Genomic DNA, 26921 nt, shown 5'->3' on the forward strand with positions numbered 1-26921 from the left:
GTGTTTCTGTAACAGAATAAATCCAGTGAAATGTGTTGCTTTATAACACACCTGTGACAGAGAGCACCGGGCACCAGGCCACGAGCATATGTCCAGGCTGGAGGAACCACTGATGTACAACTGCCACCTGGTGGTTTAAATCCTATTGTACAGCAGAGATGGGTAGCCAACAGGTTGTCCATTCGAATACCGCAGCTGCTCATTTAACTGGGTTGAGAGATCTCCTTTCCTGTAGTTCACACAGAATAACCAGACTTTTACTGGAGTCTCAGAAAGCACCCACGGTTTTTATTTTTGGTCCGTTTGCTTTTTCTCCAACTGGTCTGCTGATTGCTCCCAGAATTCACTGCAAATGTGTTGAAGCTGTATTAGCTTTTGTGCTGCAGAAGTCTATTTCTAGTTCCACTAAGTCAAAATAAGAAGGTTTAACAATGTAGCTAAATGTAATTCACTTGAATTGAAAATTGAAGCGTTTGTTCCTGAATCAGACACTGGTGTGAATGAGTGCAGCTGTCTCGACTGCAGCAGGAAGACAAAGACAAAAAAGTAAAGCACAAAGGAAAAGCAGGACTGAAAGATAACACCTCAGTGAACAGATCATACATCATATCACAGTCCACATTTTACTCAGTACTGAAAGGAGACTGAACACATCTTTTAATCAAAAACTGTAATTATATTACATGGCACAATTAAGTAGATTTCAATCTATATGGACACAAATCCCACAAAATCAGCAACTCTTTGCCTCTAGAATTTATCCATATAATAAAAAAAAAAAAAGTACCAATATAATCTTGTTGCATTCCCTGATTAATAATAGAAAACACATGTTCATTTGAAATTTTATTTAGTAAAAAGACAAACAGGCTTCAATATCGGGTGTCAAAGAATACACATTTAGTATATGAAGATCAAGGGACCAAAAACAGTAAGATATCATTGATATCACTCAGTCAAATGTGCCTAATAGCCATTCTGTTTAATAAGGTCAGTATTGCTGCAAGTACCAGTGTAAATTAATACTTTGGCCAACTATATCTCCGTGTGTAGCTATGTCAAGTTGTGGGTGACCATCATGATCTTCTTAATGTTCATCTTGATGATTTTCTCAGACTACCTTGAAAAGAATCTTAGCACAGGTGTTAAAACAGTGCCGTTATTACTACTACTCACTACAAATGCATACACATCACGCCTGAGACCAGTGCAGGCTGGGGGAAGGAAAAAAAAAAAAAACAGAACATGCAGATATTTAAGATGAGCTGTGGCCTCTGATGATGCAAGGCAATCACAAAAACTGTAATCCCTGCAGAGGAATACAGACACTCAACCCATTCCAGTCACCTCTGCAAACAGCCTCAGCAAAAGCCATTACTGTGATGTACGTGACTTCTGACTCAAAGGGATTATTGAACAGTTGGACACTGTTACAAATATATGCAAGTTTGTGCATATTTACTATGGTGTGTGTCTGGACCAGGTTTGTTGTGGCGATGACAATAAGGCCAACAGTTATTTGAAGATAAATGTAGCAAACACTGGACTTCTGTGTTGCTCACCAGCAGTAAGGCCACATTACAGCTGTAGAGCTTTAAGTTGTCTTCCCAAGGTACACAATGGTCATCATATTTGTTGCACATGATGTGCAGCTGCAGCACTGTTGTCACGATGTTTTGATGCAACATCTCGTCCATCTGCAAAGTAAAAGTAGTGTTCAATGATCAAAGATGCATCCTCCTTTCTTTTTTTTTTTAAAACCATAAATAAGAAAACATCAAATTGATCAAAAGGCAATCTGGCCTCACCTGTGCAAGAACCTGCATGCTGGTGTTAGAGAGGCAGAATTTGGGTCATGGTGGGCAGAAGGGAGCAGACGTAGCCTAAAATAAAACCCAAACAATTACTGAGGCAGACACAAAACAAACAATGTTTCTGATGGTTACTTTGACATTGTATGCGACCTTCCTGGTGTTATTGCTTGTCATTTAACAAACCACAATGTGCTCAATTTGTACACTGAAGGAAAAAAAAAAAAAAAGAAAAATCTGTTCCAACGTTTCAGTTACAAATATCCTCACAGATAGTCTTAGCACCTCAAAATCCTTTCGTACAAGCACACATACTGAAAATGCTTTTACCGGCATCGGGTAGGGACAATACAGGCTTGTCCTGCAGCAGCTCGGGGATCAAGGACAGGCCATATGTGCAGCAGGTGGAGGTCTGGCTGAACTCTGGCTGTGACCTGCAGCTGTACCAGTGGCTGCGGCTGTGGGGCTGGCAGGACTTTCTGGCCGTGAGGCTGCCTGCAGGGACAAAGAAAGAGGAAGGGGAGACAGAAAGAGGACAGGGGAAATTTAAAAGCAGAGCCAATGATTTAGTTAAGGAAGTAATCAGGACATAGGAAATAGGAATGGGAAACCGCTATCGTGGGCAGTTTTTGTTTTCAAAAAAGAAAACAGTCCAACTATCAAGTGGGCCACTGATCACAGCCGGACTAAGTTTTAACTGGGTCATTAGTGACCAACAGAGCGACTGCCTGCTCATGGAAACTTTTAAATAAATAGAAATGTACATAAATACAAAATGTAACAAATGTGCTGGACAGACAGCATAGCCTGTGCTGCCTCAGTTGCCAAGAGGTGACTTAGCATCTCTGTCATCAAACTACCTGAAACACTGTTTCAGTTCTCATTTGCATTTCACATGTCTGTCTGATAACGCAGCCAACAAATGCAAGAATTTGTTGATAAATCTGGCATTGATAAATGTACTGCGGCCCACCTCCATATGGACTGTTGTGGGGTTTTGCATTCACCCGTTAGACCATCCAAAAGTTAACTGTTCAGCCATTTTACTACATTTCTCATCTTTTTTTGCATATTAGGACTTCAGTGCTCATGCTCTGTGGGCCCAACTCAGAGGCGTCAATGTTTTTGGTGTCTGTGCTCAGTAAGAAACGGTTAAAAAATTAAAAGTGGAGCTGCCATCTTAGAAGACTGTAGCCAATTCTCTTAACAGCCGGTCATTTTCACACGTGTAATGGGAGGAGCCTTGTTTTTGGTTGAATGCTCCACTGGGGACAAGACTGCACTATACATAAAGTGCTAAGAGAACCAATTCCCACACAAAGATTTTATAAAACTATCAAGGATCTCCCATTAGAAATAGTACTGAAGTATTAGCGTCGCATATATTTCTAAGTGCCAGAAATCAGTAGGGGAGTCTTCAAATTCAGGCAGCGATAAGAGTTTAAGAGCTTTGAGCTGTGACTTCTTAAATAAGATAATCCGCAAAAGAGTACAAATGGGAAGGGATAAAGATTTGCACTCAATAAAAGTACAAAAGCTGACTGAATTAGTCTGCGTGTCCTTACCAGCTCTCAGGTTGGAGTTCTTCCACCCATTATAAAGGCAAAATGTTTGCTGGCAGGAAGCGTTTTGTTCATCATGTTCACAATGGCCTGAACATCCTGCTTAACCAAAATCCTTATATTCTCCCATCTTCAGGCTGGGAAAGGAACACAGAACAAAAACACAGAATTTTTAGGTCAGGAAATGACAAGAGAAAACATTTATGCAGCAAGCCATTATTTCTCTGTCAGGTGTGGGGGGGGGGTGACTCAGATGGCCCCTGTGCACAATGGGTGTCACCACAGGCTGTCAGGACAGGTCCGCTGTGCAACTGCAATCAGCAACCCGACTAATAGTGCAACTCATCACTGTCACACCCCAGTGGCTCTCTAAAACGCTGCAAGGTACAGCAGGACTAGGTTTTGGATGGTGAGGGCATTTCAATTTGTGTATTCCCGAATTCATGTCACCACATTTCTTTTTCTAAAGCATTCCCAGAACTGAAAAATCACAAATTAGACCAGTGGACTAAAAAAAAACAACAACAAAAAAAAACAGTTGTTCGACATGAAACTTCTTGCAAACACGCAGGACAAAGTCATTCATTATCTACTTCTGCAGATTTGCAGTGTTGGATGGACTTTTGACAAGAAAAGGTACAGATACCAGTATTTTCTGGTTACATGTATTAACAAAATAAATAAAATTAACTTTATTATCTATCGTCACTTGCTATACTGTAGACAAGTTGTCACATGATAGATATTTTTAACTATTTGTAGCAGATGTTATGGATAAAAAGCACCGTCTCTGGGTGACAAAAATAAAAATAAAATAAAGCCCTTTGGCAAAATGAGAAGAATTAATTAGATAGTAGTGCATCCAGAAACAAACCTTGAGGAAGGAAGGAGCTGCCCTCCAGGTCAGTGAGTTGATAGTCTTCCTAAAGGAGGGAACAGGAGCCACAGCACAATCTCCAGATGCTAGACTTACATTAAGTAGGGACAGGAAAGAGAAAGGGGGGGATTAATACAGATTGAAAACAATATACAATGTTGTTGAACAGCAGAAGTCGTCAAAAGGATTCCTCACTCAAAAACTAAAGTAACTAAACAGCAAATAAGTCATTTCAGATCTGCTCTGTCACCTAAAATGCACCAGTGGAAGACCAGTATTCTCTCTGAATACCAGTATTCAATCTGATGTTACTTAAACTGATCTCATGCTTTGTCTGCACAGAGCAGAGACTCACAGAGGGTTGAGGGTTGAGTCAGATGGCCCCTGTGCACATTGTGTGTCCGCAGGTTGGGTCGGATCGAGGTGCTGTTGCCACTGCAACACACACCCCGACTGATCAGTGCAACTCATCACTCTCACACCCCGCACCCCTCCGTTACCTATCACTATAACAGGCCACGGTAGCATCCCGGAGGCCTGGGGTCGGGTGTGTGTGTTTACCTTGTGTTCACATTGTGATCGACGGGTCGCTGTTGGTCCAATCTCATATCACGGCAACGTAAGAAGCTCACGACGGTTAGCTGCAATAATAGCTGCGTTAGGACGACGTGTTACGAGAAACAAGCAGGTTAGCCATAGCCATGTGCGCAAAACGTGATCCATCCTATTTACCCGACTCGTCGTGCAAAAGCCAAACTTAAACTGGCCTATGGGGACTGTGAAAGACACCCGAATTGATGTGTACTAACTTAGTAACGTTAATTTTTTTTTTTCCTTCAGCGTTGAAAACAAACTAAAGGCCAACATTAGCGAGCTAGCTAACGTTAGCTGACTTGGCGTAGCTTAACTATTGACCGGACATTTCTCACAAATGCTTCACTGTTAATCCTAAAATAAAACGTTCGACCAAAAGCACGGAGTAAAAACTTACACAGAACGAGGAGCTGTATGTCGGTTAACCTCTTAATAACCCTTTTTCTTGTGTTTTCTTCTTGCTCGTCGCGGCTAACAGCCAACCGACACGTTTTCTTCTCATTTTAAACTACAACGTTGTTGGAAAGCTGATCGCTGATTGGCTCAATCGCCTTGACGATGCTGCACGTTTATTGGACAGATGGAACTTTTTTTTTCTTGTGGGACCACCAATGAGAAGTCGTATTCCCGTCACGTGCACACACGAAAGCAAGCGGTATTTTGGTTGAGAGCAACTCAAAAATGTGTTTATATCCTTTTGCTTTACTTTTTATTGTTTAATGTATATCTTCAATATTGTCACTTGATTTCCTACTCTTGCACAAATACCCAGTAGCTCACCCTAAACTTTAACTCCCTGAATTGTATGGTACCCACTACTCACCAGATCTGACCGGATTTTACCATGGATGTTTCCACGTAGTGATACTGGTATAAAATGGTCCACATACTAAATCCTTAATATGCCATTAATGTCACAATTGAACACACCACCAGCTGCTTATGGATTGGGTGTGGTAGTCTGGGATTAACAGTGTCCCTATATGGTATGCACTAATAATTCTCCAAAGATTCATGGTGTTGTGTTATTTTAAGGCCTTTATGGAGTCTGTCCTCTTTCAGTCTTTGTGGTACCTGAAAGTTCTCCTCTCCTCTGACTCACACTTACACACTCCAGACACTGTAACCCTTTAACTTATGACACTGAATGTTTACTTGATAATAAAAGTTATGTGCTTTTTGCAATTTTTTTGTTATTTTGTAATTTTATTACTACTACGGCTATTTTGTCTGCTCTGTATATTCTACAACTATTGTCTGTTTTCCCTGGAAGAGGGATGCCTCCTCTGTTGCTCTACCTACCTGTTGTGTTCACTCCACTTTATTCTTAGACCCTTGATTTGGATTAAGAACAGAGGGTAATGTATGTTTAACAGAAACCCTCTAGGACAAATGTATGATTTTGAGCTTCATAGAAATGTGAACTGACTTACAGCCAAACTCAATCATATACTATGTGATACCTATAACTGACATGATCCAAACTGATTATTTCTTTAAATAACAACAAAAACAATTATGTTACATGACTTGGCTTCATTCTGATTATATCTTTGTTCCCATTGTTACATCTGAGTTTCCTTCATTGCTATATGATCATTGATGAGGAAGGCATTCGTCTAAGAGCAATTATGCAAATACACGAGTGAGCCAAAAGTTTCATTGAAATGCAAATGCAATTTTATATTAAAAGATAGCAAAGGGATAATTCACTATATCACACAACACAGCTTGTTAGTACTGCCATGGAAATACATATACAGTCTTTTCATATTTACACATCAAGTGACAACCAAACAGAAATCATAAATACCTCTTTTTGTTAACTTTACAACAGCTATACGCGACCAGTATTTCATAAGATAAAAGAGCACTATTAAATAACTGGCATATTCCCTATCATTTACAAGGCTTGGAAACACAGTGGTTAAAATAATCCAGCAAAAACAAAACAAAAAAAAAAAGTTCTTCTCCAGTGAGTAAAATTAATACAAGTCTAAAAACGGTCATGAAATCCCTTTGTACAAAAGACTATACAACTTAATCAATGCAATATCTTCAACAGAAATGTTTGCTTATATCCTCATGATAAAATCTGTACAGTTTTAGCATTCCTGCAGCAGAGTTGGAGGGACTGTGAGCCAGGATGATTGGTTACTGGGTCGCTGTGATGCTCTGTAGGCCTACTGTCAACCAACCGTCAGAGACCGTAGTTATGTAGCTGCCAAGACCCTCTTTCATTGGCCTCAGTGCTTCGTCTAGCAGCAAATCAGCAAGTTGCTGAGCTTGTAGCAGATACTTCAAAATACATGGTTCTGTAAAGTCTAACCGATATATTTGTCAATATAGCAATATAATATTTCCTTGTACCATATTTCAACAACAGACAGAATGGTACTCTAAAGTTAAAGCAATGCATAATATCTTTACTTGTATTAAATTCATTTTTCAGTACGTTGTCAGTGATATATTTCTAAACTATAACCCTCACTGTCTGATGGGGTCAGACGTGCACAGTGTTCCTAAGTTACCCATTTGTTATACTGTACTGTGGCAGATACTGTGCGCACACTGCGAGTACACATTTGCATTACAGATTTAGAGTTGATGGATTGAAACTCAAATTACAAAAAGAACAAACGTTCTCATTTACCTCTAGCAGAGTTTGGCCACGCAGATACTTTTGGTTGTATTTGCCAAGTTTTTGATATATTTGCCTCTGAAACTTGCCACTACCCCAATACAATAGAGAGACGCAGTGAAGCTGGGACTTTTGTTATTATGCTCCAGAAGTAAGAAGAACTCATTCAAAATCACATTGACATCTGTAGAGACTCACATATGTAAGAATCTAACCCTATAGGATAACACTTCTCAACATTATTTTGTTGAGTATAGTCAATTTGCTAAAATGGGGATGGTAATTGTTTTTCAAAAACGATGTAACATTGTTTATATTTAATATTTCTGTTTGTAGCAGCCTTTAAAAGAAAGCGCATTTTCACACAAGGCTAAGACCGTTGTGTGAGGGAATGGACAGGGAGGACAGAATGGCGTATTTATGTTTTTTAGACAGCTGAGATTACAGCTAAAATGTTGGAGAGATAACATTAGCAAAGAATGAGGGTGGACAGCACGATAAGGGAACTGGTGATGATAATGTAAAATACATGAAAATAATTCAAGGGAGTTATTTTATTAATTTTTTTATCTCTGAAAAAGAATTGCTGTTGATCTCGGTAAAATCAAAGAGCTTCAAATTCGAATAGTAAGTGCTGTCGTAGATAATCATTTACCTGAATAGCAAACCCCAGGAACAATGAAAGAAACACTCAATGACAGAGTAACATTGAGAAAGTAGTTCCAAAGAAAACCCCAGTGTTTGTGGGCAGAAGAAATCCCAGAGACATATATCTAACACCTGGGTAAATAAAACCACAACTATCTGCATGGCTGAATAGCCCATGTCTGAGAAAATATGTTTTTCTGTGATTTGGGTGACCAAACCCAAGTAAAACGAATGTCACGAACATTTTAAAACCTCTGAGAAAAATAAATATACAGCTGAAGGAGGAAAAAGAACAAAATGTTTGGCACTTAGGCTGTTACTTCATCGTGGCTTCCTCCGCTATGCCAGAGGATCAGCAATGGTTGATTGAAGGAAAAAACAAAAAAAAACAAAAGGCTCCTTTCAGGGTACTTTTGTCGAGGATGAACAGACTTCTGCAACCAACTGACAGTACCAGCCACAGTAAGTCCTTGCTTGACCTGTTGGAGGCTGTAAAATAAGGAATCAGATGCAGGTGGTGTCATCACTGAGGTCTCCCACCGTTGGGGGCAAGTCGGTAAAGTCAAACGAAATAAACATCCCGTAATTAAGATACATTTCTAATGAAGTGTAAATGCAGAAAGAAGCATGGAGACTTTGTGAAGCCCCACCCTTTGGCACTGTCATAAATACAACTCTTGAATACCCGGGTCCTGCTGCACAAAGTTCTAACACAACACTCTCACCATTCTCAGAAAGTCAGCAAACCCACTCCACAAGTACAAAAACGTTCATAAATAGAGTTCATAAAGACATGAGTGGCATTAGAGAGAGCATTGTGGTTACATTGTCCAGGGAGTATGTCATTTTAGCTTCGTCCAACAACAAAAAAAAAAAATTCACAAAAAATAAAGGTGAAGTTGCACACAGAGAAGCGCATTGAGAGTCTGCATCCTTTAAAAAGGCTCCAGATAACGCTTGTGTCTCTCTGTTCACTTCCTCCCCAGGGGTCCTTTGCTTTCTTATTCCAGCATGCTCATTAGTTTATCATTTTGCCTAAAGGCATTAGCACTGAGGGTACTGTTGGAGGACTGTACTGCGTGTGTGTGTGTGGGCACAAGTAGGACGGAGACCCAGTTTCAGAGACAGGAGTTGTGTTTATAGGAGTTTAGTTGTCTAACCGGGTTCATATGTATCGTACCATATGTACTCTACGTACGTAACTGTTACTGTATTTGTACCTATTTCTCTTTGTGTGTCTGTACCAGCTATAAATACAGGTGTGAGTGTATGTGTGTATTAGGTAATGGAGGTTGAGATAAAGCACGGAGGGCGGGGAGGGGAGGGGGGCCTCTCTCACACTTCGCTCTCGGTGGAGGGCTTGCGCGTGGAAGCCCAGCCGGTGTCGGGCAGGCTGTGCTGGGCGTGACGCTGCGGGGTGATGGCTGAAGGGGTCAGGGTGGTTATGGAGGAGCATTCGGACGCCTCCTCCTGGAGGAGCTGCTCCGTCTCGCCATCGTCTAGCGAAGCACTGCTGGCCTGCAGGGACACGGTGTCTGTGCGCATGCAGGTGTGCAGGCCGCCTCTAGACGGCTTGATCTGTTTTAGGTCATCCCAGTAAAGCTCCTCATTGGACAGGAGACACACGCCCTCCACAATGCGGATCTTCTCCTTGGTGTAGCCTCCGTCCACTCCCCCCTGGACAATGAGACAGGATTAATTAGTCAGAGGGACGGCCTCTATATCAGCAGTTTAACGGGAAAATCCACCCTCAAGTACTCTTCAATCTGTTAAACTAAACACTTTCTAGGAATCAGTTTGTAATGAAATGTGTTCAGTGTTAGGCTCACTTACAGCAAGCTACTGAGGTATGACAGATGGCCTGGCTCTCCTTTATTTCTTTGTTACATGCACTCTTCTACATTTCTTTCTTTCTTTCTCTTTCTTTCTTTCTTTCTTTCTTTCTTTCTTTCTTTCTTTCTTAACCCTTTCATCCTTTTAAAGAATAATTACAATTTATTGATGTTAAAATCGGCAACACAAACATCACCAGCATTTTCAACCTGTTAAAGGTGGATTTCCCTTAAAGGATTAATCAGCGGCCAACTGCACAACACTCCAGAGGAAGATGTCACCTTGAAACACAACCCATGCTCAGCAAGTTGGCTCCTTTTAGTAATGCTGTGCTTCAGTTAGTTTTTCATATTTAGGTTAAGGTGCTACAAGTATAGATTTACAAATAAACCCAAACACCAGGCTATCAGCCTTGGAGTGAAATTCATTGGACTGCTTTATGGCACAAAAACAGGGAGATGGCATTATTTTTCTAGAGCAAATGGACTTATGCTATAGTGCTGTGTATAACACTCGTAGCCAAATTATTCAGTCTCTTGTAGAAGGAATAATTTGGACACCGTTTTCTTAATCTCCAGCATGAAAAAGTACATACAGTAAGCGTGGCGCAACTACTGAAACAGCAAAATGACCCAAAGCAGTTTGGCTCGCATCACTCGGTGTCAGTGTGCTTACCTGAAACTGCTGCTTGTTCTTTTTACAAGCAGTCCAGAAATAAAGTTTTCTGTATTTTAAAGGAGTTCTTTACATCTGGTTCAATGGGTTTAGAGTTATATACAAAACTCATAATGATAAAATAAAACAGAAAACAGACATTCTGAACTTCTATAATTATTCTTACCTACAGCAGGAACTAGCAGGGTTTATGGGAAAAGTTCAGTTATATTACAGTTTTGACAAAGCAGCTATCAACTCTGTTCCTAGATGTTTATAGTTATTTCAAGGCGTCACTATTCATTTGAGAAAAATATAATATTGTTTAATGATAAAACATGTAGCACCATAAATCCATCCATCCATCCATTTAGATTCCTGGCCTGTTTAAATGTCAGTTTACAAAAAAAACTGTTTATAAGTAGTATAAACACTGACATGCGACTGATCACAGAGCTCTGAAACTGCACCGAAGAGAGACAGTATTAATTTTGGAAAGCAGGTTGCATGCAGTGAAAGACAGAGAAAATTAAGCAAAAAAAAAAAAAAACAGCAGAAGACAAGTCAGAGAAAACCGAGCTGGATAACTCCTTCATGCTGTGTAACTACCTCTCCACGGGACAAGTGGGTCAAAAGATAAAAGGAGAGAGGGAGTTGTAGGGATGAGAGAGCTGCAGTGAGGAGAGAGAGGGGGAAGAAAATATGAGTGCTGATGTCTGTAACCTGCTCGGGTCACATGTTACAGTATAACACAATCAATCTGACCGGAGACAAACAGTACAGTCATTTGTCTCTGAGGTTACCCAGCATACACCTGCACAGTCTCTGATCATTCTATGGAAATATCATGGATTCACCTTTAATCCATTCATCTGTTAAACTAAAAGCGTTTGTTATTTTCTATTCCAGCCTGTTCATTACCTCTTTCTTATATCGAAGCTGGTTGTATATTGGAGGCTTTTGCGACGCCTCGATCTTGACCTCTTGTGTGGACGTCCGGTACGAGGGGTTGCTGTAGGTCAGGTTGCTCACTCCCGGGTCAGCAAACTTTGACTTTTTATGTCTGTGAGTCAAAAACAGGAAGAAAGCAGCACGTTGGTTCCAAATTGAACTATCTGCTGTGTATCAAATGTAGGTAGTCAGACTCTCTGTTTGACCAGGAAGCAAGAAAATAAAGAAACGGGACTGACCTGTAAATGATCAAAGCAGCAATGAGGATCAGGATTGCCAGGATGGTCAGAACTCCACCAATCACATAGCTGATATGAAGTCCTTCTCCTTCAACAGATGGGACAGATGTTAATGACTGGTGAGTTCGCAGTGCAAACATTACAGACTATTTGGGGAAATACAGCTGTTTGCTGTCAAATTCCTAATTTCAGTTCCATCACAGAACAAAGATAGTTCTGAAAGTGTTTATCGTAGCTTATGATGCGTTCATGTCCTGTGGGACAGAAGGTAACGTTGGGAAAAGTTCCCAGTATTTACAACCTGTCAGCATTCATGTTGATGGCAGCAGGTCTCACTGTGCTTCTCCCATCACTCAAGTGTATTTAATCACTATGATGACAAACTTTAGCATCTATATTTATTCTCTCTTTCAGGCACTTCTGTATTATTTGTTCCAAGTCAGGCATATCAGAGCTTTCAGAAAAAAAAAAAAAAAAAAACATAGTTTCCCTGTTGTAATTGCTTGATGGTTGATGTGAATGACACGACATAACTGGGGCATTAGCAAAGTAAAACTGAACACAAGGGGAAACAAGGAAAATGCAACCTTTTACACCTGCAAAGCTGTTATCATGTTAGCCAGCAAGCAAGTAACCAACACAACCAACTTCGCCTTGTTGTTAAATAAACAAGATACAGGGTGTAAATAAGACTTAGGCTAGCAGTTTGTCCCTGCTAAGCTAGGCTAAACACATCATGGATCTATGTGCTTGACACACATGAATGAAAGTAATATTGTTTCTCTCTTTTTACTGTGAGTAAGATCAGAATGTCAGACTGCTCCTTTAATGCTGAACCCACCATGAGGAGCCGTCACCACGTTGCTTACGCAGCCTTCTTCGTTTAGGTTCTTTCCAGTGCAGCTGAAAATAAGACAGAGACTCAGTGTGAGAAGGGTACTTACCCAATACTCATATATATATTATATATATATATATATATATATATATATATATATATATATATATATATATATATATATATATATATATATATATATATATATATATATATATATATATATATATATACACACATTTACAGTATATTATATATTTTATCTTGGTAGGGCTTTTGGGAAGAGTTTGTAAGCTTCTGTAATATTACTGCTGGCTGAAAACCTTGTTGTGTTTTTTGTTGAGAATGAATAATTACATAATAGTACTCTTTGGGAAAATTCTCCAATTTCCATTTTTCAGTTCTTCAAATTAGATGAAAAGTTGAAATGAGGTAAATCTGGCAGCATGTTTTGTGGACAACATGCTGCTATTTGAAATCGAAGTACTACTCTGTTTTTCAGTGGGATAATGTCAAAGTACTCTAAGATACTTTTTTTTTTACTTCAGAATGGAGCTTTTGCTGTTGAAAAAGCCAATATTCAAATGGTGAAACAGACATACTTAACCAGTGAGGGTCCTCTGTGTGGAGTGTCTGTTGGAGCTTTGGGGATATTGTTGGGGACGGGAGTGCTGCTGGTTCCTCGGGCAGGTGCGGTGGGGATGTAACCTGAAACTGATAAACATGTGGATATCAGAACCTGAGTGTGCTGGAACATACTATTGTTTTTTTGTTAATTTGGGAGGAACGGAAGTTTTTAATTATTATATATGTTTTCATGCTGTGTAAAGACTTCCCTTATATTTTATTCAATATCATTCTAAACTGTGGAACTGTGAACTAGGAAAAATCCTACCAAGATTTGGGCTAAAACATGGAAACATGTTGGCAAACATCATCAAAAAGTCAGCACATGCAAAAGTCAGATAAACACTGCAAGGTCCCAGTGGTCACTCACTGGTGGAGCAGGGTCGCCCATCTGGTTCATCAGGGCAGGCGCACACAAAACTGTTGGTCTTGGCGAAGCAGAGGTGAGTGCAGCCGCCGTTATTCACCCCACAGAGGTTGGTACCTAATGAGAGAAGAGAGAACATTCACAACTGATACCAAACAGTCGGAGGGCTTTATTTGGAATCAAGGAGTGTTTCTTTCTTTAGTTTGGTTCATTTCGTCAGGTGAGGAAGTTTTTTTTTTTTTTTTTGGCTTTATTGCCTTTATTTGATAGGACAGCTGAACACAGACAGGAAAGGGGGGCAGACACGCAGCAAAGGGCCGCAGGTTGGATTCGAACCCTGGGCCGCTGCAGCAAAGACTCAGCTTTGGTACATGGGTTGCCAGCTCTACCCACTGAGCTAACCGGGCACCCGAAAGTTGGGATTTGAATTTGGCTTCGATCATGCAACAGCCCTGTGATGCCAGAAAATGAAGGTTGCAGCAAGATAACTATAATGCAATCTGTTACAAATTGAAATGCAATTTAAAAAAATATTTTTATTAAATTACATTACAAGAAGCTCAAACAAATTCATCCTGTTTAGTTAATTAACATCAGAGCGGCTGGAATCAGATTTCTGATTTTAATCCTGTTGAAAGGTTACTGCTTCTTGTAAATCCATGTGACTTCTAATTAAAAGGGTTCATCTTCACGGGGCGCAGAGGGAGACAACAGAAGAACCATAAACAAATTTGATTAGGTTAATTTTTGTTTTGATTATGTTACTAATTAAAATACTGATTCAAATCAATGTTCTTCTTTGAGGCTGTATTCAGTGGTGTTACTATGAAAATGTCCAGTTAAGATGTAATCTAGCAAAGTTGAAAATCAGATAACAACACAGCTCTGACTGACTGAAAGTATTTTAAATCAAATTAGTATTAAATTAGTATAAATTATTGTGTTAGATGTCATGTCTGAATACATTTTAAACTTGGGTATGTGTGGCAGCTGTGGTTCAGCAGTTCACTGATTAGATTTGAGCCAGTCTGAACCCGTGTTCGTTGCCTGCTGTATTTCAGGCTCAGACATCTATATCAGTCTCTGCTGCTGACACACTGACAAACATAGTGAGGTCTTTGGTGTTTCCATGTCAGCTGGAGGTGTCAGAAGAAAAGCCTCCTTACCTGTCTGTCTGTTAGGTGATACCACTATAATGTCCATGAGGCCCTCCACGTTGGCCAGCACGGTTTCCTTGTTACGGCCGGTGTGTTTGTCCACTCGCTGGATGGACTTAGTCTGCCAGTCCGTCCAGTAGATCCAGCGGTCTTGCTGCGAGAGTCGGGAGAAAGGGGTTAGAGGGGAGGACACCGGCTTCAACTGGGGAAACGAGGGAGAAGAAGAGAGGAGAGGAAAAACACAGACAAGGAGCAGGGGTATGGGAGGAAGAAAGGGTAGGGAAAGAGGAGGAAGAAAAATGAGGGTCAGAGTGGAAGGGAAGTAGAAGAAATGGTTAAGTCGAATGGGTTCAGTATGAGTTGGAGGACGGAGAGACAACCAGTGAGAGTCACACGGTGAGCCGATGAGTGAAAGAGAGCAGGTGAGTGGAGGAGGCAGCCAGGAGGAAGGGTCAGCCCAGTGAAAGCTGGGGGTGAGGAGGGGCGGGGGGTACCTGTGTGAGGGCGAACGGGTGGGAAACTGGACTGACGAGGATCTGACGTAGTTTCCCGTTCAGGTCCGAACTCTCGATCCTGTCCAAGTGGGCGTCCACCCAGAAGATCCTGCAGAAAACATCAGATTTAAAAAACAGTCTTCTATCTGCCTGTAAATACACAACGCTTGTATTTGCATGTCCTGGCACATTACTGCACATATGCTCCATGATAATTGCACCCCATAATAAAAAGTTAACATAGCATAGCTATACTCTGTACTGTCAAATATGCAATCCCTTTAATGAAGTGAGTTAATCTCAGTATGTTCAGTTGCCATATAATAACTGGCTGTTGTATAATGTTCAGAACTCTCTATTTGTCCTGCAGATATACTTTCTGATACTGAGATGATTTGATTTCCCTACAGCGATCAATAGATCATGAAACTTTCATTATATCTAATCTAATTGCATTTACAAAAGCCCCACGGGTAGCTCCTTCCACACACAGTTCTCTCTTTCTCTCTGACCTTCGTGTGTCGTAGTCTAGAGTGAGACCGTTGGGCCAGCCTAGGTCAGTGTTGATCAGGACCTTTCGGTCTGAGCCGTCCAGGTGAGATCGCTCAATCTTTGCAATGTGACCCCAGTCAGTCCAGAACAAGTACCTGCAAAGAAGAGGCCAAATTTGTGAGGAAACTTCCTAATGTGACACTTCCAAAAAGAAACAGAGAAGTCTAAATAACACTCCACATTTTAGCGTAGTTCAATATTTGGCTTTAAGACATCTTTTAAAAGCTCCAAAAATGCTGAAGAAATGTCTGTTAACAGCTTGTGAGTCAAATTCTAATTTAAAAGGTAAAGCCCGGTTCACTCCCCTCTCTCACCCTTTGCTCGGGAACACGGCGATGGCTCGGGGTTCATCCAAACTGTTGTTGACCAGGACTTTGCGGCTCGTGCCATCCAAGCGGGCCACCTCGATGGTGTTGCGCCCGGTGTCGGTCCAGTACATGTTCCTGGACACCCAGTCTACAGCCAGCCCATCTGTGGTCTTCAGGCCCTGGCTGATCACCGTCTCCATTCCACTGCCGTCCAGGTTTGCACGTCTAAGAACAGAGTAAAGGTTGGACATTATATGAAATAAGGCTACTTGATTAGAGCAAATAAAAAAAATCTTGATAATGTGATGTGACCACCATTTTTATTCTGTTCTATGTCAGACTTTTTAATTTATTTTTTTCTGTAAGATTTGCTTTTTTGTAGTACAGTATTGTATTTACAAGCATTTTTTAAATTTTTATTTTTATTTTTTTTATTTTATTTCTCTATAAAACTGACTATTCATTTGGGCACAGCGACAATAACACAAAGGAAAACATTCAAATTCTGTTTGTTTCCATTATCTACTGTATTTTTAAAGACACCTCTATATGACAGACAATGCATTGATAAATAATTATAAAATTGTAATCAATGTAATGAAAGCTAAAACATAAATGGCAAGAGAGAGTTAGCATATAGACATTGTTCGCACCTTATAACATCCAGAGTGACATCGGTGTAGTAAAGTTTTCCGTCCACGCTGTCGTAGTCCAGTGAGATGACGTTGTGCAGCTCGGGCACCGGTACGTGTACGTCGGTGTGGTCATTAGTGTCCAGGGAGATTCTGCGCACACTGACGCGGTTGGAGAAGAGGAGGTAGGTCTCTGGAGAGTCGTCACATGACCTGCCATCTCCCTTGAGCAGGATGCCGGTGGGACAGGCGCAGGACGTACCATTGGGACGAGGCAGGCACAGGTGGGTGCAGCCCCCGTTCCTCCTGCCACACTTATTAAAACCTGAAGAGGCCGGAGAGAGAAGGGTTGATGCAAAGAGACAGAGGTGCACTAAAATAAAACAGAAACACAGATACCTTGCCAAACAACAACCTGTGTGTACTTGCAGCAGATTTTTGTTTACACAGCGGTGTCTTACTGTTTCTAGGCAACACATAAAATCACTCAGTCAGTCACCAGGTAACCGACACATAATACTTAACAGAAGGTATATTCAGGTTGTTAACGGTATGTAGTGGTAATTTCTTCAAAATGTTTCAAACCTATAGGAATCAGTTAGAAAAAAGGTACCCAGACACAGAGTAATGTCAAAGGATGCCAAAAATAGAAATGGAGGTAAAAAAAAGGGAAACACATGAATTGCTACAGTGAAACAAAGGCCACTGAGCAAATCTGAAGAATGTAGGAAGTTGTATGATCTGCTGTGAAAGATACTGACTAGGTGAAATAAAGGAAATGAGCAGTATAAATCCATGGCAACACTTTTTTCATGAGGCAGCAGGGCTATTTATTTAAATAGGACTAGATGAAAGATATTGTAGCCAAACGAGTAGTAACAAGAGACAGTTAAAAAGAAGAGCGGTTTAACATGAAGCAACAGAGGTGAGATATCAGGAACCTACGGGTTCAAGCTGCAGAATCACTGGATCCTACACTTCCCATAATGCGACTAAATAAACACATCTGTTTGTAACACACACTTTCTATTGAAAATATGTAATCTAAAAGCATCCTCGGTTTGCACTGGCTACCACCAACAACTATCTCGATTTTCAGAAGTAAAATCTGTTCCCCTTTAATGACAGGTGAACTGGAAACTAATGTATATTTCATGTCCTCAGACTCACCCAGTGGCCTCTCCCTGTCCACAGCCTGGATGTCCATAAGGCCTGGCAGGTTGGATCGCACCGTGATGGTGTTGGTCCCGGTGTTCTTGTCAGCTCTCTGGATGCTGCGACTCTGCCAGTCGGTCCAGTATATGTGGGGCCCCAGCAGAGTTAAACCGTAAGGGTGCTGGACTGGTGTCACAAGAGTGCGGCGATTCTGCCCGTTCAGGTCGGCCGACTCGATACGCTGAAGAGGGGCAGAGAGATGAAAGGGATTAACGCCATGATTCTATAATGTCTGATATCTTTCGTCTTAATGCATTTACATTTTAGCCAATTAGTGTTTCGCCATTTAACCTTTGAATCTCTCCTAATTTCTGCACCAAGGGGAGATTATGCTGGAAAATAAGTGCTTTGTACGACGTGTTGTCTGACCACAAGTGTCGTATTTATGATTTATGAGGTGAAAATTGTGTCATAAGGCATCACCACTGACCTCAGTGTGAGCGTCGGCCCACAGCAACTGTGAGCCGGCCATGTCGATGGCCAGGCCGTTGGGCCAGCCCAGGTTGTTACTGATGAGGACCACACGGTCTGATGCATCCATCCCCGAGCGCTCCAGCTTAGCATGCTCGCCCCAGTCTGTCCAGTATAAATAACTGGAGAAGAGAGGGAGAAGAGAGAGAGAAAGAGAGAGGGATGTAGAGGTTGAAGGTCAGACAGCGTAAGGAGACTGAAAGCAGAGATAATATGTAGAGGACATGCTGGCTCATGGCCCAGAGCTGGTAAAGTCACTGATGGTAATGATCAGGACCTTTCTTTCTTTCTTTCTTTCTTTCTTTCTTTCTTTCTTTCTTTCTTTCTTTCTTTCTTTCAACAGGACAGCAAATAATCATGAATGAACTAGAGCTAGCACAAAGCATAACAAGTCTTTAATGATACTAAAATATTTCTCAGTGAATGCTGAAAAGAGTGAAAAACAAATCTATCACATTCTCGTGGCCTCACCCCATCTCATGGTAGAGGGCGATGGCTCGAGGGCTGTCCAAGTTTTGCCAGACGAGAACTTTCCTCATGGACCCGTCCAGGTTGGCTACCTCAATGCGGTTGGTTCCCGTGTCCGTCCAGTAGATCTTCCTGCCAACAGCATCCACCGCCAGGCCATCAGTCGTCATCAAGCCTAGAGACACAGAGAAACAAGGAGATGGAGTCGTGACACTGTGACAGGGTGGAGTTAAACAGCATTGCAAAGAGCAATCCTCCTCACCTGTAGATATGATGTCTTCTTGTGCTTTTCCGTTAATGTTGGCTCTGCTGATTTTCTTCAGTGTGCTGTCAGACCAATAGACTTTTCCTGCAGGAGGCGCCACATACACATGTAAGGACTTCTACTTCATCACTTTTACAAAAAAACAAACAAACAAAAAAACAAACATTTTAAAACTTTGAGAAGACACACAAACCTTCTTTGGGGTCGACACCGATGGCGATAGTGTTCTTCATGGAGCTATTGACGGCCAGAACCACATCAGCGAAGTAGGGGATATCTAAAGAAACCATCCTGATGTCTGTCCTCCGTGCAAAAATCAGGAAGCTGCTCATCCCTGCACACATACAAACAACACACACAAGACAAATATCACAGCACCATCCGGTCAAAATACAAAGGGGGCTGACATGCTTTTATGTCCCTGGCAGCAAGTCTTTGAACCCTATGCTTTTTGTACTTTGTTCTCTTTGTTCTCTCTATTCTCTCTACTTTTATTTAAAGATAGATTCTGCCACTACTAAGTATTTCCTTTCGAGATGAAGATGTTTTGGCACTACATTTCCCATCACGTGATGGATCAGAGGCATTAAGCCGTTACAGTGGATGTGTGATTCAGCCAGGATACATTTTATTTTTTTTTAAGTTTTGGTATTTTGGTTGACCATTACCATGAAAAGTCAGCAGTAAAGCAGTTACTGTTTGCACTGTCAACATGGATGTATACTGCCCCACAAAATCTAAATCTAATTTGACGTCTTATATTAAATCTGTATTTCTTATTGTTTTATGTGTAAAATCTTACTGGTGAGGTTTAAACTCTTATTATGATTTCAGAGCACATCGAGGAAACATGGAAACAGTTGTACGATGCTCCCTCTGTTTTAAATAATGAACAAATGTTTCAATGCAAACAGAGGTTGTTTCGTACCAGGCGTGCAGGTCTTTCCATCCGTCTGCAGGTTGATCCCGGTGGGACAGGCACAGCTGGAGGCTTTGGGAGCAGGAGCCAGGAGACAGAGGTGGCTGCAGCCTCCATTATTCACCGAACACGGGTTACGCACTACAGATGGAGACACGCAAACAGACTAAGCTCACCCATCGTCCTACTTTCTAGGTCAGTTTAGAGGCAGGGAATGGAAAGAGAATAAAAGAAATTGGGGCAAACAAAACAAAAACACACAACTTGGAGCTACAGACAGTAAAACCCTTCGGGGAACACGGGAGAGCCCCACACATCAGTGAGATCAGTGAGGTTTCAGTTTGGTATGAGCCCCTGAGGCTCTCTGCCCTCTCAGTTTACCTGTAATCCTCCCAGTGTCAGGAGAGACACAGGATCTGAGCTCTGAGAAGAGGCGGCAAAAATCAGAAAAGCAGAAAGTGACAGGAGATCTTTTTCCCTTGTCACAAGAGATGACTGAAGTCCAACAGGACAAATAAAGTGTGGACCGTAAGTATACGGACACATTTTTCATTTACATATTTCATATCTCTGTACTGCAGCACATTGGATTTGAGTGTGAGTGAAGTGAAGTGTTTTTGAAGGTGTACAGTGAACAGTGTAGGACTCAAAGCCCTTTATACACGTAGTCCCACAGTGCAGCCGATCCTAAACATACATGTTGAAAAGGGCCGAACAATATATGGAAAACATGATTTTTCTTACAAATAGTGTAATTAAAATTGCAATTGTTTTATGTAAGCTAAACGACAGGTCTATGTTGGTGATATATTTTTGTATTATGCATGATCACAAGATTATTTCCAGGTGGGAAAAAATCTGATGAGGTTTTGATATCTGACTGACTAACCTCTTACTCCTTTGCACTTTGGCTGCTTAATTCAGTCGTGATCTGGCATGTGGAAGCACACTGACCTGTTTCACGTAGTCGGTGGAACATGTGAATGTCCATTAGGTTCTCCAGGTTTTCGGCCAGTGTTTGTCGACCCAAGCCGGTGAGCTTGTCGGCGCTCTGGATGCTCTTGGACTGCCAGTCTGTCCAGTACAGCTTGTCCTCGTGTACGGTCAGGCCAAAGGGATGAGGCAGCTGGCTGCCAATCAAAACCTGCATGCAAAAACAGAAGTAGAGGTCTTATAAGATCTGCGAACATCCCTAAACATCTGTTTACAGTGTTAATGCCAAACTAACTAGTAAGCTAATCTCAACTAAGGATGAACATTTCATGAAATTGCTGCTATCAAAATGAATAAATTCTACTATTGAATGTCTCAAACTAATCAGCATGAAAACATGAACTTCATGAGGATAAAAGTGACCCTTTACCTGTCGGTCAGAACCATCAAAATTGCCAAATTCAATAGTTTTCATGCCAGCGTCAGCCCAGTACAGACGTTTGGTCTCGTAGTCAATGGCGAGCCCGTTGGGCCACGTCAGATTGGATGAGATGATGACAATGCGGCTGGAGGCGTCCATTCCTGCACGCTCGATCTTTGGGTTGGCGCCCCAGTCGGTCCAGTACATAAAACTACGAAGAAAGGATAAAATGAATGAGAAAGAATCAAAGTGCAATGCCCTGCTGAGGTTCATACGACTTTCTAATCATCTCACCCTCCGACTGGGTCAACGACAATGTCCCTGGGCCGGTCCAGGTTCTCCCATATGAGGACAGTCCGCATGCTCCCATCGGCATTAGAAACTTCGATACGATCCGTGCCTGAGAAACCAAAGACATGACATAACTGGTTTAAATCCAAGAGTACACACTGTCATGCAGGTGACTAATTTGTATGAAAAGAGGATGTTTACCAGCATCGGTCCAGTAGAGCTTGCTGGTCACCCAGTCAATTGCCAAACCTGCTGGGCTCTCCAGACTGGTATCAACCACCACCTGGAAAAGCAGGGAGAAGAGAGATAAATAGATAATAGTTGGTGTTGATGATGATCTGCCACTGACATTTATCAATCGGAAGAACAGAAAGACACTATTTCCTAGCATTGCTTCCATTTTCCCATGAACCCATAGTGATAGTTTCTTGTACTGTTATGATTATGATTATGATTATTATTATTATTTTTACTACAGTTTTCTGTTGTTTTAGCTGTGTCCAATTTATTTTTGTTTTTAATTCTATTCTTTCTTTTTTTAAATGACTTCATGGATCCCTGTATATCCTTGTGAAACTGTTTGTGTAGAGGGTATATGTTGTTTTTGTGTTTGTTTTTTAGCCTGGTTAAAGGCTAAATTTTCGCTGTGGACAACAAAGCAAATTGAATCCAACACAACTACCTACATTATCCTCTACAAAGCATGAATTGCACTTTCACATCACCCCACTAGATGGCAGTATTGCATAAACTGAAATCCTGCTGTATTCTGCTGCTGCTGCTCTGATGAGTCGGGGACAGATAAGAAATGGTGGCATGACACTATTGGGTTCAGTCAGACTGTAGATGTCACTGACCTCCTGCTTGCTGCCGTTCCACAGCGCTCTGTTAATGGAGTCGGTGGTGACATCCGTCCAGTAGATGTAGCCGTCTTTGGCGTCCCAGTCCAGCGCCACGGCATTGCGCACGTCAGCCAGAGGGATAACATCATCGGACATGTCTTCTGTATCAAAGCTGACTCGTCGGATGTCCGTCCTTCGGGCAAAAAGCAGGAACTTGTCAAGACCTGATTAAAGACCAAAGGTCTTCTGTCAGTCTTCTAGGTTTAACAGTGGGGTCAACAGTGAACACAGCAAAACAGCACTAACATACAGACAACTAGAAGCCCTTAAAGGGCAAATCCAACCAAAAATTCTTCATATCATACATAATAACCTTCTCTAACATAACTTTCTAAATAATGACAATAAAATGTATGTACTGGTAGATGTTTTTATAATCACAGGGTGTGCAAGTGTCACATAATTGTATTCCAAGTGGTGCAACTTTAACAGGGTAGTTAAAAAATATAAAAGTGATTCATTAAAAACTTTTCCAATTTAAGCACTTATTTAGCTGCACTGAACAGTATCATGTAATTTAAGTTGTTTTAAATATACATTAGTTTAAACTTTATTTTGATGGAGGTCTTGTAATCCTCTGCATGCACATTTTACACCCTACTCCTTGACTGCCAGGCTGATCAGGTAGATTAAATGCATGTTAGAGGATTATCTTTTACCTGTTAAATTAGTAAAACCTTGCAGACATCTCTTAAATTACTTTCCTTTAAACTTTTTTAAAAAGTGTAACAAGGTCTTGTAGTGATCCCTAAAAACGACATAAAAAATGTGCAAACTGGCTAAAATAGTTGTTTCACAAATGAATATATATGTACTCATATGAGACACTCACCGTCGGCACAGTTGTAGTGGTCCACCTTCTTGAAGCCGGTGGGACAGGCACAGGTGAACGTCTTGTTTCTGGGGAGACACAAGTGGCTGCAGCCTCCGTTGTTGCTGCCACAGTGGTTCCTGCCACCTACAGGAGAGACAGAGGCACACAGCTCAGGATGTGATGGTTTATGTGACTACATTTAGAAAAGGTTATTTTTAATTTCATCTAATTATTTATTTGCAATCAACCAGGGACCTTGGCTGACCTCTATGATGACATTTTGCTCTTTGATTTCATTGCTGGAATTCCAGGATGTAATTGATTCTTTACAACATAGTGACCCATTTCATACATGGCCGATGTCTGATAGGAATCAGCAAAACTACAGAAAATAAAATGCGGGTTGTACATTTTTTTATTTTCCTTTCAAATTATTTAAGAGGCGTTTTGTTTTCTTTCTGGGTAAATGTATTAAAGGAATAGTTCCAATAGTTTGGGAATATGCTTATCTGCTTTCTGCAGTTCTGCAGATATTTTTTTATAAAAGCACAACCTTGAGCCTTCTGTTTTCTGTACATGGTGTCCAAGAGTCTTTATGCTAAGCTAAACTAATCTACTTTTTAATTAATTTATTTCATATTTAACATCACTGTAAATGTGCTCATTTTCATCTGCTGTCCCTTATCCAGATGTTGAATTCTCCATTAGAACAACAGTCAAACACACAACATGTAAAACTGGAACATGAGAAAACAAAACACAAAGCAGCTGAACAGGATAAAAGGCTCAGAGGAGTAAGCAACATGCAAAGCAGGACATGCACAATGCAGGCAATTAGTACAAAACAAGGCTAAGCCGACAGTCAGCGCAGAGAGTTAAAACACGACAACACACAATCACATTACAGAAGACACAGGTAAAACCAGAGGGAACACAATCTGACAAACACAGACAAAAAAGCCAAGTTAATGAGAGAAGACAAGCCAAGCATGCGGTGATTCTGTACCATGGCAGGTCTATTTGATTCTTAATCAAACTCAGATTATAGGCAAAGGAACAGTAAGAGTCGGTATACTGTATATTTAATGGAAGGACATTCCAAAACTGAGAAGCTCGTACTGTAAAGGGTGTCTGGCTGAACGATGTTTTGCTCCTCAGGACAACAATGTCCTCTCTTATTCTTGGTTTGGTTAATCTCTCGCCAACATTCTTCTGAAATATGAATGTGGTAAACGGGGGAAGTGCTAATCCATTAAGAATTTTGTTTATTAAAGAAGCATTGGGAAATTTAATGAGGTTTCCCAGCAAAGAAGACCATATCTAGGGAGTATATTACAGTGATGGTAGCTCTTAGGTTTATTATCCAGGACCTTGAGGGCTTGTTTATATACAGATTGTACAGACTTTATTATTTATCAGTGTGTTATATGTAAGAAAATCATCAAGCAAGGAAATAAGTCTTAAATCTAACTCTTGACAAGAAGCAAATAAGAATATTTCCCAAAATGCTGAATTATGCCTTTAACTATGAGGCAATACAGTAAATATTGTATGTATTTTGCATTGGAAACAGAGTTCAACTCTGTTCAAGTCAGACATTAAATGTCTCAGTGAACCTCCACCAAGTCCCTGACCTCCCTTTGCCACCACAGAAGCAGCTCAAAGTTCAAATTAATGTTGAGTAGTTACAAGATTTTATCAGCGTGATAACCAAAACTTTCTCTTGGCCAGAACTCAAGTTCAACAGGGTTTGTTAGTAAAGAACACAAGTCTTTGCTGTCATGCTGATAAAACACCTCAAATGGACAGTTCACCACAGGGTCTAGCACTAGTGCAACAAATCTTTCTATCATCTGTTTGCCACCGTGTGGGAAAGGTTTTCTCTTCTGCGTGCAATGATACCCTTAAAGAAGGTTCCTATTTTCCCTGTCTGTCCTCAGCCAGCTCATCTTCCACCCTCAACCCATGTGGAGTTTTTCTTTATGTTTTGTTGTCGAGCATTTTGTTCTCCTGCCTGCTGCACAGCATTTTCTACTGCTTCAGGCTGCAAACATTGCTTTCAAAAAAATAGGTCCATTGTTCTCACCCAGAATGCACTTTAAAAAAAACACATCACACAATTCAAAGACAGATTTGAAGGGATGTGGGGTGAACAAATGTCTATATAAGGAGCCTTTATTGTCTTGTGAATGGAGAACACCCGTTTTCTTTTGCCTCCAGCTCAACCTAGCTAGAGCAAGCTCTGGCCCTTTGTCCATTTACTGTGCTAAATGTTACTGTCAATGCTTTTTTGTTACCAAAAAACAAGAGCAGGCATTACTGATCATTTTGTGTTTGCCTCCAACTGAAAAACCTAGATAAAAACACATAACGTCACATTATCAGTATGGACTTATACAGCCATTTTTTGATGCTGTATTTTATGAGATCAAAACAATGTATTGAATTCTTCCATTGCAATCCTATTGTTCGCCCTGATCCAAGTAGCTGTTTTGTGAACTTGCTGTCATTTGGCAACAAAGACAGAGACAAATATTTTCATAACAGAAAACACAGCTTTTGATAAAACGTATTAGAACACACAAAACAGTGTCTGTGGTGAAACAGACTTCAACAATGTTGCTCTCACTTAAAAGGGTATTACTATTTACTGGGACAATTTAGAAATTTGTAAAAAAAAAAAAAAACCCAAAAACAAAAAACTTAAACCAAAATGTATTTTCCAGCATGGCTGTGTACTGACCTGCGGGCTGCCTCTGGGGGTGCAGGGTGTGGATGTCCATGGGGAAGTGCAGCTTGTTGCGGATAATCTCCTGGTTCTTGCCAGTGAATTTATTGGCACTGTTGATGCTCTTGGTGTGCCAGTCAGTCCAGTAGAGGCTGTCCTCAAACACCGTGATGGCGAACGGGTGGGGCAGGCCTACGGAGAGAGCAATACAGAGATTTCAGAAAGGCTGAGAGATGCTCGATGACGTGTGGAATAAAACCAGGTCAACCACATATTCCCTGAAAAAAACGAGCGGTTTTTAATCAGAGTAAACAAACACAGGCGATAAGTTCGACACCTTTATAATGAGCTATAGAATACTGATTCTGTGAGGTTCATGTGGACATTTAAATCCAAACAGAAAAAGATGGAAAGAACAAATGCTACATTTGGCTTGTTCCACAAACACTCTCCAAACATCCTCCCATTCAGAGCTGTGGGCTTGGCTGATGTCATATCGTCCCCATTTAGAGCTGCTTTCAATTACTCTGCCTCTCATTGGCCTGTAGCCGGTTTAGTTGTGGCCAGAGCGGCCCAAAGCAGAGATGCTCCATTGGTTTCCTTAAGTAATGTGACTTTTTTCCGTCCATAATCTCAAAGCAAGATCGAGAACAGCCCTTAAACTGGGTCAGAGTGCTACAAGAGACTGATACTGGACAGACATGGTCCA

The 26921-nt window shown here is 41.0% G+C and overlaps 1 protein-coding gene and 2 non-coding genes across 6 annotated transcripts in view; all 3 read right to left on the minus strand.

The window, feature by feature from the left end:
• lrp4 (low density lipoprotein receptor-related protein 4) overlaps positions 1 to 26921 on the minus strand; it is a 561339-nt gene that overhangs the window by 445344 nt on the left and 89074 nt on the right. The window contains exons 15-39 of one of the 4 annotated variants that reach the window (XM_051379476.1): positions 26228 to 26404; positions 23503 to 23628; positions 22626 to 22834; positions 21970 to 22051; positions 21772 to 21877; positions 21487 to 21688; positions 21078 to 21267; positions 20133 to 20264; positions 19398 to 19538; positions 19202 to 19288; positions 18943 to 19114; positions 18431 to 18593; positions 17956 to 18181; positions 16807 to 17110; positions 16160 to 16378; positions 15806 to 15940; positions 15294 to 15402; positions 14809 to 15001; positions 13646 to 13759; positions 13251 to 13362; positions 12652 to 12713; positions 11811 to 11898; positions 11542 to 11683; positions 11230 to 11291; positions 9675 to 9810 (exon numbers count right to left, since the gene is read on the minus strand). In XM_051379476.1, coding sequence (XP_051235436.1) covers positions 11250 to 11291; positions 11542 to 11683; positions 11811 to 11898; positions 12652 to 12713; positions 13251 to 13362; positions 13646 to 13759; positions 14809 to 15001; positions 15294 to 15402; positions 15806 to 15940; positions 16160 to 16378; positions 16807 to 17110; positions 17956 to 18181; positions 18431 to 18593; positions 18943 to 19114; positions 19202 to 19288; positions 19398 to 19538; positions 20133 to 20264; positions 21078 to 21267; positions 21487 to 21688; positions 21772 to 21877; positions 21970 to 22051; positions 22626 to 22834; positions 23503 to 23628; positions 26228 to 26404 — 3533 coding nt within the window. In that variant the 3' untranslated portion in view covers positions 9675 to 9810; positions 11230 to 11249. Of the gene's footprint in view, positions 1 to 6501; positions 9811 to 11229; positions 11292 to 11541; positions 11684 to 11810; positions 11899 to 12603; positions 12714 to 13250; positions 13363 to 13645; positions 13760 to 14808; positions 15002 to 15293; positions 15403 to 15805; positions 15941 to 16159; positions 16379 to 16806; positions 17111 to 17955; positions 18182 to 18430; positions 18594 to 18942; positions 19115 to 19201; positions 19289 to 19397; positions 19539 to 20132; positions 20265 to 21077; positions 21268 to 21486; positions 21689 to 21771; positions 21878 to 21969; positions 22052 to 22625; positions 22835 to 23502; positions 23629 to 26227; positions 26405 to 26921 lie in introns of those variants that run through there. The other 3 variants (XM_051379474.1, XM_051379475.1, XM_051379477.1) reach the window with 3 other exon arrangements.
• On the minus strand, positions 3617 to 3729 carry LOC127352338 (small nucleolar RNA SNORD67). Its single transcript, XR_007881080.1, has one exon. It is a non-coding gene; the product is annotated as a small nucleolar RNA SNORD67 (small nucleolar RNA).
• LOC127352336 (small nucleolar RNA SNORD67) lies at positions 4618 to 4731 on the minus strand. Its single transcript, XR_007881079.1, has one exon. It is a non-coding gene; the product is annotated as a small nucleolar RNA SNORD67 (small nucleolar RNA).

The sequence above is a fragment of the Dicentrarchus labrax genome, unplaced genomic scaffold (assembly GCF_905237075.1).
Source record: "Dicentrarchus labrax unplaced genomic scaffold, dlabrax2021, whole genome shotgun sequence".
Lineage (NCBI taxonomy): Eukaryota > Metazoa > Chordata > Actinopteri > Moronidae > Dicentrarchus > Dicentrarchus labrax.